At 43.6% G+C, this 10,281-nt stretch overlaps 1 protein-coding gene across 1 annotated transcript in view; it reads left to right on the plus strand.

Annotated features, from left to right (window-relative positions):
- Positions 1-7,540, plus strand: part of LOC119458477 (signal-induced proliferation-associated 1-like protein 2) — a 131,601-nt gene extending 124,061 nt beyond the window's left edge. Inside the window, 1 exon segment of the mRNA XM_037720319.2 lies at positions 2,036-7,540. Coding sequence (XP_037576247.1) covers positions 2,036-2,176 — 141 coding nt within the window. The 3' untranslated portion in view covers positions 2,177-7,540.
- The last annotated feature ends 2,741 nt before the right edge of the window (positions 7,541-10,281 follow it).

Here is a 10,281-nt window from a genome sequence, read left to right on the forward strand (position 1 = left end):
AAGCTGATAACGTTTTTTTTTTTTGTCCTCTTTTTGTACAAAATTTACAAGACAAATGTGAGAGGAGCTTGCTTAGGTTCGAGAGATGCAGTTGATGGAGCTACGTGTAAGGATGCCACTTGAGAAATAAATGCCATCTTCTGTGAGCTGTTTTTTTGGTGCTCCTTCAGTGCTACAAACTTGCACAACATGGCATTCCAGCTGTATTTTTAGGATTAGCAATTTGTCAAAGCAGTAATTGCCTTTCATCATACGTATAAATGATGGCTTGCACTGATGTCACCTTAGCCGCCATGTTGGAGTACCAGCACGGTGAGGAGCTCTGTCTGTTGGTGCCTTGCACGGTGGTTCTGCCGTGGTTTTGGCCCAGAAGCCATCAGTGTTCTGATCGCGTCTTCATGCCATTAAAGTAGGTTTATCATGACAGTGAACACTGACGTCATTCTAGCTGCTATGTTGTAGGACGCAGCATGGTGGGAAGGAGTCCGTGATGTCACATGCTTGCTATCCATTGGGATCATGTTGATCCATTGGGATCAATAAACTTTAGTTGTTTGTTTACGTGACGTTTAAAGTTATACTGGTGTGCCTGAACTGAGTGGTCAAAACATGTAATGATAGTTCACTTGTAAGGCACTTCTTTCCTTTCACAATGTGAGGATCAGTTATGGCAAGGGTAGTAGTTAACAAAAGACCATGACTGTTAGTCAGCCTGTGTAGTATCACATTTTAGGCTTGTGCGATTATAAATTGTTTAGTACAAAACGAATAGCAATAGTATTGGAATTATTTTCAGGCAAATAGTTTCGAACTTGCTGACTGAAGAAGAACAGCTAAACCTTGACCACTAGTCACGCCAGCTGTGCTTCTGTGTGGCAAAGTTAGGCGGCAAGTAATAGGCCTGCTAAAGGCATTCCTTCTAAACTCACCTCTTGGCCTTTTAAAGATGACCTAATTTCAAACACATGGGACTACTGAAAGCAGTGCAGTGTACAATGAAAGGGACAAGGAATGAAGCTAATGTCAGTGCAGATAAGTGAGCGACCGAGTTGACATTGACAATTTGACATGCCAGCACACTCACGTAAAGGATATGCAAATAATGCTACAAATAAGAGAGTGCCTAGTTTTATTTTTATGTGTTTCTCCCAGTTGATTTTGGTTCTCTTTTATGATCATGTGATTTTCATGTATTGGCTCAGATTTCACACCAGCATAAGCCATGTAATGACATACAACGATCAAAGGACTAAGGATGGAACATAACTTACTACAGCATGGCAAATATTACTTTTGCAATATATGCTCACATGTACGAATCTTTGTTTCACAACCTTGTCTCTTGGCAACATAATTCCAGATTCACCAACAATGCAACTCTTAAAACAGGAGTGTTTATGATCTCATACTTCTGTATTAACTGTTCTGTGATAGATATTGTGACATAATTACAACATTAGCATAAAATAAAACATTTCTTGGCTCTGCGAAAGGGCAACCATAGGTGCACGAACAATACGCAGTGGCCTATGTTTTGTTTGCATGTAACTATAGTCAACTTCTTGCGCAGCCTAAGACGACTTTAATTGAGCACTGGTTTACCCAGCAACAGTCCCTCTTGCAATAGCACACAAAGTTAACACGTATAACCACTAGAAAACAAAGTTCAGGTACAGATTTTGGCTTGTGGAGTGTTTCTTGCTCCAATATTCAAGCACCATAATTTTTAGAAGTTTAAGTGTCCTTCAGTCTTACATGACTCTAAGTGAAGTATATCATAGTCTTATTTTACACATATAAAATATGTCCGTTTTTCTTTTGCAGCCTCAACATTGCACCTTATTCAGTTCATTCATGTTTATATTATATGTGGGATTTTGTGGCATGTCCAATTGTGCAGTAACTCTTACAGAACCAACTTACACAAGTGATTAGCATGTCAGTGCAACAGATGGTGTATATAAAAAAGCAAGCTCTGAAACTTAGCCAGTTGAATATCCTTGCAATTCTTTGTTCTGCATGTAAATATCCGCAGGAGCAGCACAGGAAAGCCAACCTCGAGCACCAGGTCCGGCAGTTGCAGCAGGAGAACCACCGTCTGCACGAGCAGTCCGAGACCGCGAGTGCCCAACTCCGCCGTTTCGCAGACTGGTTTTTTGGACCCTCAGATACATAGTTGGCAAGCTTCCCGGAACTATTGCATCTCTCGGTCTGTCTGTTTCTCCAAGATGGATGAAAGATAACAGCTTTATCGCCTGCTGACCACAGAGCATGTTGTGTACATGACTGAAACTCAAGTTTTTTGGAAACCCAAACATGTCGGTCAGTGATTCAGCAAGTTGTTTTGTCTGTTGCATCCTTTAACCCTTCTGCTCCTCCAAGATTGATACGAGACAACAAAGTCGTCTGCTGACCACCGAACGTGTGATAGTTCATCTGTGAAAAATTGGCTGTGAGAATGCTGTGCATCCAAGAGGTTGTGGTGATATGACATCATTCCTGCCGCTTCCTTACCACACAAAAGCGTTATGTGCTCCTCGCACAACTTCTCAGCAACTTCAAGGCTGCCTGCAAGCTGTTGTTCTTAGCTTGTGTGTCAGGGAGAACGTTGCCTCAAGTTTGCTTCCCTTGCTGTCAAGGCAACAGGCCAAGACTGACTAGGACTGGGACTCGATTTTTGACCTTGCAGAGCAAGTACAAGGACAAAGCGCAGCGCAGTGTTTGCTGCAGTGATTCTACACCTGAAGCATCGGGCATTGAAAAGAGCTCAACAATTTGCTAGTACCCAACTAACATCAAATGCTGAAGCTTGGATGAATGGATTGCCGTGGTTGTGTAACTCTGAAACCCATCTGTATTATTATGTCTCAGTGCTTCTGGCCCGACTTGTGCCGGCTTGCATATAACTGGCTTGTAATTGTGTCCCTGCTAGCAAGCATCCGTAACCTTAACAAGTGAACTGCAAATGGCTTTGTGTCCGTGGTTGGCGTCTGCCTGAGACTCTGTGACGGGAACTGGAGGAGCTGCGCAAGATTCGAGCGACTTTGAGAACGCAGTCCAGTGAACTGGCATTCTGCACCATGAACACTTGTTTCAGCCCCGGTTGATGTGTGACCAGTGGCTAGAGCTGGGATGTACAGCTCAAACTCAACTGTACCTTACGTCAAAACTGCGACTCACCGTGTAACCTGTTGTTCGTATTCTTGTAGTAGATGTTCTATGTGTGTTTGTGTCGCATGTTCATCATGCCTGCCACAAGAGGACCGGGTAAATCATCACTGTACGTACTCAACCCACCTGTGCTTGCACAAGTCAGCTATGCTGCATTTCTTAAGATAGAAAGAAGTGTTGCGTGCAGACCTTCCGCCATGCATCCTGCATCAAGACACTGCATGCAGCTTGTTTCGTCATGATGCCCAAGTCTGGCAGCTGTTGATGGCTTTGGTGGACACATTTAGCAAGTCATGTCGCCCAACTTGTAATCTAGTTCCAGCGCAGATACAATTGCCTTATGTTCTCAAATTAACCAAAGCCAAACATTTAGCAGCATTTGAGCCAGCTGCATACAGCGCGCGGATATAGGCTGACAACGCTAGAAGCTGGTGAAGATTTGCCATTTATAACTTATTCATCACATCTTGATAAATGTGCATTGGCATTTACAGAGCTCATTGTGTGGTAAATGTAAGTAGGGACTGTGTTTTTATTGGTGTGGTGTTAGGAAGAACTCATTTTCTTACTTCATTTTTCAGATGGGGCATGGCAGAATCCATGCAGAAATCTTCGCGTAAAGAAATGACGTTGCTCTTTGTTGAGTAGATATAGGGACAAGGCTCATTTCAGACACTTGTGCATCCTAAGAAGGCCTTTGAATGTTGAGTAAAAATAAGTTTGAACAATAGTTTGCTCTCCAAATGGTGCCATTTAGGCATATTGTGCAATGCTAATATAGTGCTAGCTTCACTTTTGAGACTGCACAACATTTGGTACTGGAGTACATTTTTTGTTGTTTTACAAAATTCTAGTATTCTACAAAATTTCAGAACTAGAACTTTCGTCTATTTTTATTGAACATTCCATTGAATCAACTGTGCCAATGAAAGTGCCACAGCTTTAAATCTTCAACCACTGAGACTGTCCACAATGCTCGTGAATATTGCTCTTTGCTCATCTGTTGTCAACCTTAGCTGTACTGGTGTGTGTCTAACAACTGTCTTGAATAAGGGATGTTTTTACAACTCGTAACATTTCATTTTTAAAGAATTTTCTGGACATTGCCCCTGTGCTTCCTGTGTATCATAGTATTGACTCCACCACCAAACCTATTCATCTATTGCCTTTTTTTTATGGCATATTTTTTAGTCCGCATCATTGTCTTTTGTTCCTTTTAGCATAATTGTTGCAGCAACAGTGGGTGAACTAGAATTGCTGCGTGTGTGATAACCTGTTTTTTGCATTGGTGGCAAAGATAAAACACAAACGTCACTTTCGATGCATCTTGGTTTCCAAATGCTAGAGCATTCAGAAATTCGAAATGCTAAAGCATTTGGAAACCAAGTGTCAGATCTGGCTTGTGGTCATTTTTGTTCAGAGCCCATGGCCCAGTTTCTATAAGTCTCAGCCCATTAATGTAGCCACAGGTGCCTAAAAAAATTGGGGCTCTAGGAGACATTGCTCTGAAAGTTACTACCATATTTGCATGAGTATAACATGAAGGGGAGCTCTTCACAACCTAGAAAATGAAGTATTGCCTTGAGAATTAATGTGCTACAACTCTAGCTTTGTTACACCCTAGTGTGCATGTGTGAGTCGCTATAGTACATCAGGCAAGCTGTTCTGACAGCAGTTTTAAAGCTGTCTTTTTAGAAAAGAAACAAATAATAAAGACCACCTAAGCTAGTTTGCTCTGTCACCTAACATTCTTTTTCTTTATGGTATATGAACAGGTGGACTTTCCAGCAAAGCTCTGTTTACCCACACTTGAGGTGCGGTCTTTTTTAGGTGCGAAATTGGGCAGGGTGTGATGGGATGAAATCTCTCATTTGCTCAGGGTGTTGTTTTGAATCTGATGTGAACTGCTTTCTCATTTCTTTCACTCTAATTACGCAGTGTAAGAAAAATTGTTATAGTTGTGCAAATATGGTAGTGCGCAGAGTTGTATAGTGTCCTGTTGGAATTCTGGTTCACATGTTTTTCTGTGTAGACCTGTGGCAAACAGTTCCCGTCTGGCTGCTTAGTGTCTGATAGTATTTAGATAGGTGGTTGTCTCTTTTTCACATGAATTGCAGTTCCTTAAAGCAAGTTCTTAACGCCATAGACTGCATCTGTTCTAGACTTGCCTCTACTGGGCTAAAGGGAGTTGTGTGTTCCTTTGTTTGGATTTCACTTGACTTTTCGTGTTCGTCGAGTGTGAACCTGTAGCAAAGAATTGTTGGTGCTTTGGGAGCAGAGCACAATGATTTTAAATGTCGTCATCCATTTCTGGTATTTGAAGAAGTGGAGGGAATTGGTTCTGAGCCTTACTGGAAGCCCCTTCCTTCTGTAACATTGATGGTGCATTCCTTCTGCCTAGTGTCAGGTGACTGGAAAAATCTGTGATCTGTTTCAACTGCGAGTTCGATTTTTTTTTTTCTGCCAGAGCACTCGCAATGGGTTTCCCAATACATTAAAGGGCATTTCGAATGGTGCAAGGCTTCTGCTTCAGGATGTTGCTACCCAGCCAGGGAAGATGCATTTAACGAATTTTGCAGTCGTAGTAGCTGACTTAGTGTGTCCACTTTTTGTGCCGAAAGCAAGTGTGTTGTGGTGATTCCCCGCAAGGATTCCTCTTCTCGTTTCTGTAGCTCATCGCTTGGCTGTTTACTCGTGCTCGTTTATCGAACGGTTTGTAGCGTAGTACTATACCCATGTATGCGTACGTGGGATGGATCGCCGTCACTCTTGTGCGACTGCCTCATTCCCTCACACACACATGCTCATTGGCAGTGTCCTCATTCCTTAGCTGTCGCATAGGTTCACCATTTCAAGACACAAGGAGAATCGCACATGCTCAAGGTTTCTGTTGCCACTTTCCATATCTGTGCTCTCTCCTTTTTTTGTCTCTCCTAGTTTCCAATTTTCCTCGCCCAGTGTGAGACTTTAAAACAATGCTGCCATTTTGCCGTCCTTTATAACTTGGATCCCGGAACCGTGGCAGAAACAAAACCGACTGTCATCACGGTGGCTTCACCTATGACTATTACTCACTTTTTCCTGCTTGTCCTTTGGTGTCGGCAGCATTGTTCAGTCCCGACATGCTTTCGATGTAGCCCTCAATGGACGACATATGTTGCACTACCATCGCAGGTCTGTCGCTGCAATTTTCACCACAGTTTTGGGATCCATTTACTAGACATCGAGGAAATGGTGTGTTTTTATGCATCCCTGTTAGATTGAGGTGACGAGAGTATGACTCCTAACATCAAGAAAACGGTACTGTTTTTAAGCGTCCCTGTTGCATTGACAGTAGTACTCTTTATGGAATGGAAGTGTTTGGTCAGAAATGACAATCTGTTTTATAAATTTCCAACAGGTGTTGCACGTTTGGCTTGCTGGTTGCTTGCCTAGCCACTGTTGAGTTATCTGGCAACTACTTGATCGAATTGGCCACTGGTGCATTCCAGTGTTGTCCTCTGGTGCTGCATATTGTGGCACCGTGCGTGTTTAGAGTGTGATTCTGTGTATGATATCTGTCTATAAGGACTCCTTATAGCTACACTGAAACCATGCTGTATGTTACCGAAGTGCTGTGCATTGTTTTGGTTGGCTAGAACCCAAGCGTCTCGTCGTCTATTGGCCTCCTTAGTAAACTCGCACTTGGAGCTGCTAACAATGCCAAGAGTGTCGTTCCACTTTCGGAAAAAGTGCTTTTCTTGCGCTGACTTATTTTGCCCACCAAAACGTTCTTGTTTGAGATGCAGGCACGGCAGTAGCGTCACATATGCCTGGTCGTCACACAATTCTTGATTACTCATGCCCATTGCTTTTACTGTATCAGTCTGTGTCTTCCTGCATGCACGATACAGAAAAGCGTGTCGCTGATGTTGGTCGCACATGATGTTGCAAAGCTTTCGGGATGAACAGCAGCCTGTTTTGACATGTGCAATCGCTGTGCTGTTAGCAAGACATAAGGAGTCCTGCATTTGCTGACAATTGCTGCATGTGCTTGAACTCTTTTCAGTGCCCCTCAAGATGGAGGCATTGCTTCCGCAAGTTTAAACTTCCTGTGTTGTGCTTCAGATTCTCATTTAACTACATCCCTTCATAAATCTGCTTGTACAATACCTCAGTCTCTTTTATCCACGAATTTTATGGCCATTCGTTTTTACAGCGCAATCTATGTGTGACGTTTTTAGGATCATATACATTTTTTTTGCTGCTGTTTGCCCATAGAATGTCAGATAAAAATGCCTCCCATATCCCCATTCCCTACAGTTCTTATTTTATTTTTTTTTTGTAGAAAAGCAATAATAAAGTAGCCAAAGATGCGTTCGAAGGATCACTCATTGTCTTGCTGTCGTCTATTTTATGGAGAGTCGTAAGCTGTAGCACGTAAGCTTGGTGACACTGCTGAGCATGCGCATATGCGTTGCTGCTTATGATGTCTGAGCATGATAGCACCGTATAGTGTAAAGCACAAATACATTGATACTTTTGAGGATGGGTTCAGTGCAGACAACACTAAACATCCTCGGGATGTTCTCAAATGGTCAGAACGTCCCAGTCTAGAAGGGGGTGTACAGGACGTCCCTAATGCGACCTTTGTTCCAGAAAATGTGCCTTATAGTACGCTCTTTGGAAGTCCTGAAAAGTGCTTCCAAATTCATGCAGAAACCGTCTTGTAAGAGCTAGTAGGTCTGCTGGAAATCCCTCAACATGTTCACCATCAGCATTGTGGTGTTTAAAACAGCATGAAGTGCACCTTTACGTTCCAGGAATAAGAAAAAAGATGGACCTGCCTACCTTGGCCTTGAAGCAAGCAGCTGTCGATTGCTTGCACACTTTCTACTCTGACCGAATCCACATATATACAGATGGCTCTTCCACTCGGACCAGCTCCACCGGCGCAGTGGTTATACCATCACGATCAATGAGCATCACATACAAGACTTCTCACGTGACATCATCGACCGCTACGGAGCTTGTTGCCCTCCGAGGTGCCATTGATTATATTAACAACCAACCAGCTAATCGGTGTGCAATATTATGTGATTCAAAGGTGGCCCTACAATGTCTTTTGTCAGCTCTTCGTCGCGGGTCCTGCGAACAACTCGTCTCGGAGATACGAGAAGTGCACCTCCATAGGATCGCAAAAGGACACGACGTCGTGTTTCTGTGGCTGCTGGGTCATTGCGGTGTCTCCGGCAACGACATCGCCGACGAAGCTGCTGGGAAAGCACACGAAGGAGCAAATCTTGTTTCTGTGCCTTTATCGAGGACTGACGCAGCCCAACACCTAAGCAAGCTAGCGCACAGTATGACATTGGAGAAGTGGCATACAACTGAATTGACCCAGCATCGGTTGCATTCTCTCGACCCATCTATGCCTGGATGACGACTGTTGCCTGGATTTCCGCGAAATCGGGAAACAATGCTGTGCCGCTTATGCTTGGGTGTTGCATTCACCAATGCTTACACGTGCTTGATTAGAATGGCTGATAGCGCTGACTGTAATGCCTGCGGTGTCGATGAGACTATAAAACACCTACTATGCTACTGCCCATCTTTTCAAAACGACAGACATGACCTCTGCAATGTTCTCAATAGGCTAGATAGAAGACCGTTCACCTTGAGCAAGATCTTCGGACCATGGCCTCGAATATCACAGCTGCAAAAGGCCACAAAAGCGCTGCAGCGATTTTTGAAAGCTACAGGACAGAGTGACCGTCTATGGATCTGGACTGATTGATCATCAGTGATACAACAGAGATCTGTTGCTACGTCGGCTATCCGACGTAGCAACAGTCCGCTATCAACAGCGGACTTTTTATTCTTCTCTTAATCTCTCTCCCCTTTTCCCTTCCCCCAGTGTAGGGTAGCCAACCGGACTCAGTCCAGGTTAACCTCCCTGCCTTTCATTAAATCATTTTCTCTCTCTTCCCCCCCCCCCCCCCCTTCTAGGACTTTTGCTGCACAGTGTGGGAAAATGGAATGCAGATTTTTGGAACAACATACCCAAGATAGTTTAGAATTCATTCTCAGCAGTTACAACAGATGTAGATATCCACCGTTATGAACAATGTGCCGTAAAAAAAAAGTCACATTTTACCTTTCTCTGCACTCGCTTAATCGCAGCCTTCTGCAAAATATGTACATTTTTACATGTATGCCAATTAAATCTTGCAAAATGTTTTAAACAAATTCTTCAATGCCAGGGAATAAAGGTATATATGTTCTAGTTATGTTTTTCGTTATTACAAAGCGCACATTTTTGTGTGCGTTTGTGAGTCAGGCAACCGACCGACGTTTGCACAGGCACTTGGAGATAGAGGCGTTCCATCTAAGAAATTTAGAATTTTATGACCGCACCATTATCTCTGCTGTTGGCGTTTGCTGGGTGTATGCAAATGCATAACTGGAACTGCGTGCTCAGTCCGGCGTCGTTGCATCTGATGACCGGACACTTTTATTGGGATAGGAATTATGCGGACGCTCGCGTTCTTGTCGTCGCAGTGGTCGTGCTGTCAAGATCAATGCGCGGCTCACACGTTTAGGTGTTCATAGAGGCTACAGATGTGCATTAGGCTTGGCTGCAAAACGAAAAAGTGGAAGGGGACAACTTTCCAGTTGTAGTCGATCAAAGACAAGGGGGACTTGGTGCTATGGGGCACTTACCTTTATTTTAGCATGCGACATGTTAGACAATGCAGTTTTGTTTTATTGCGATAGAAATTGTACGCATTTCCACCATTGGCGTTGTCGTGCTGTCCTACTAGTACATGGGCGCATGCACGACCCGTGCCTGGTAGAGTGGAAGCCCTCCAGAGACGCAAAGTGCGTTTGGCTCCAAAAGTGGCAAAGCCAAGTGGACGCACCGTGATTCTCCGCTCAATTGGCTTAATTATGCCATTTGGCACCCTCCCCATTCATTGACTCTTGAAAGCGGGCACTTTCAGCTGTACACTGGCAAATCCAGAAGAACAGCAGCTGAGGCCAAGTTTTCTTTGTACTTTAGTGGCCTCGTGAGTAATGTTTTTAATTATTACCTATTTACTTTTGGGCAGTGACGACTTGTAAAATAAA

The sequence above is a fragment of the Dermacentor silvarum genome, chromosome 7, assembly GCF_013339745.2.
Source record: "Dermacentor silvarum isolate Dsil-2018 chromosome 7, BIME_Dsil_1.4, whole genome shotgun sequence".
NCBI classification, from domain to species: Eukaryota; Metazoa; Arthropoda; class Arachnida; order Ixodida; family Ixodidae; genus Dermacentor; species Dermacentor silvarum.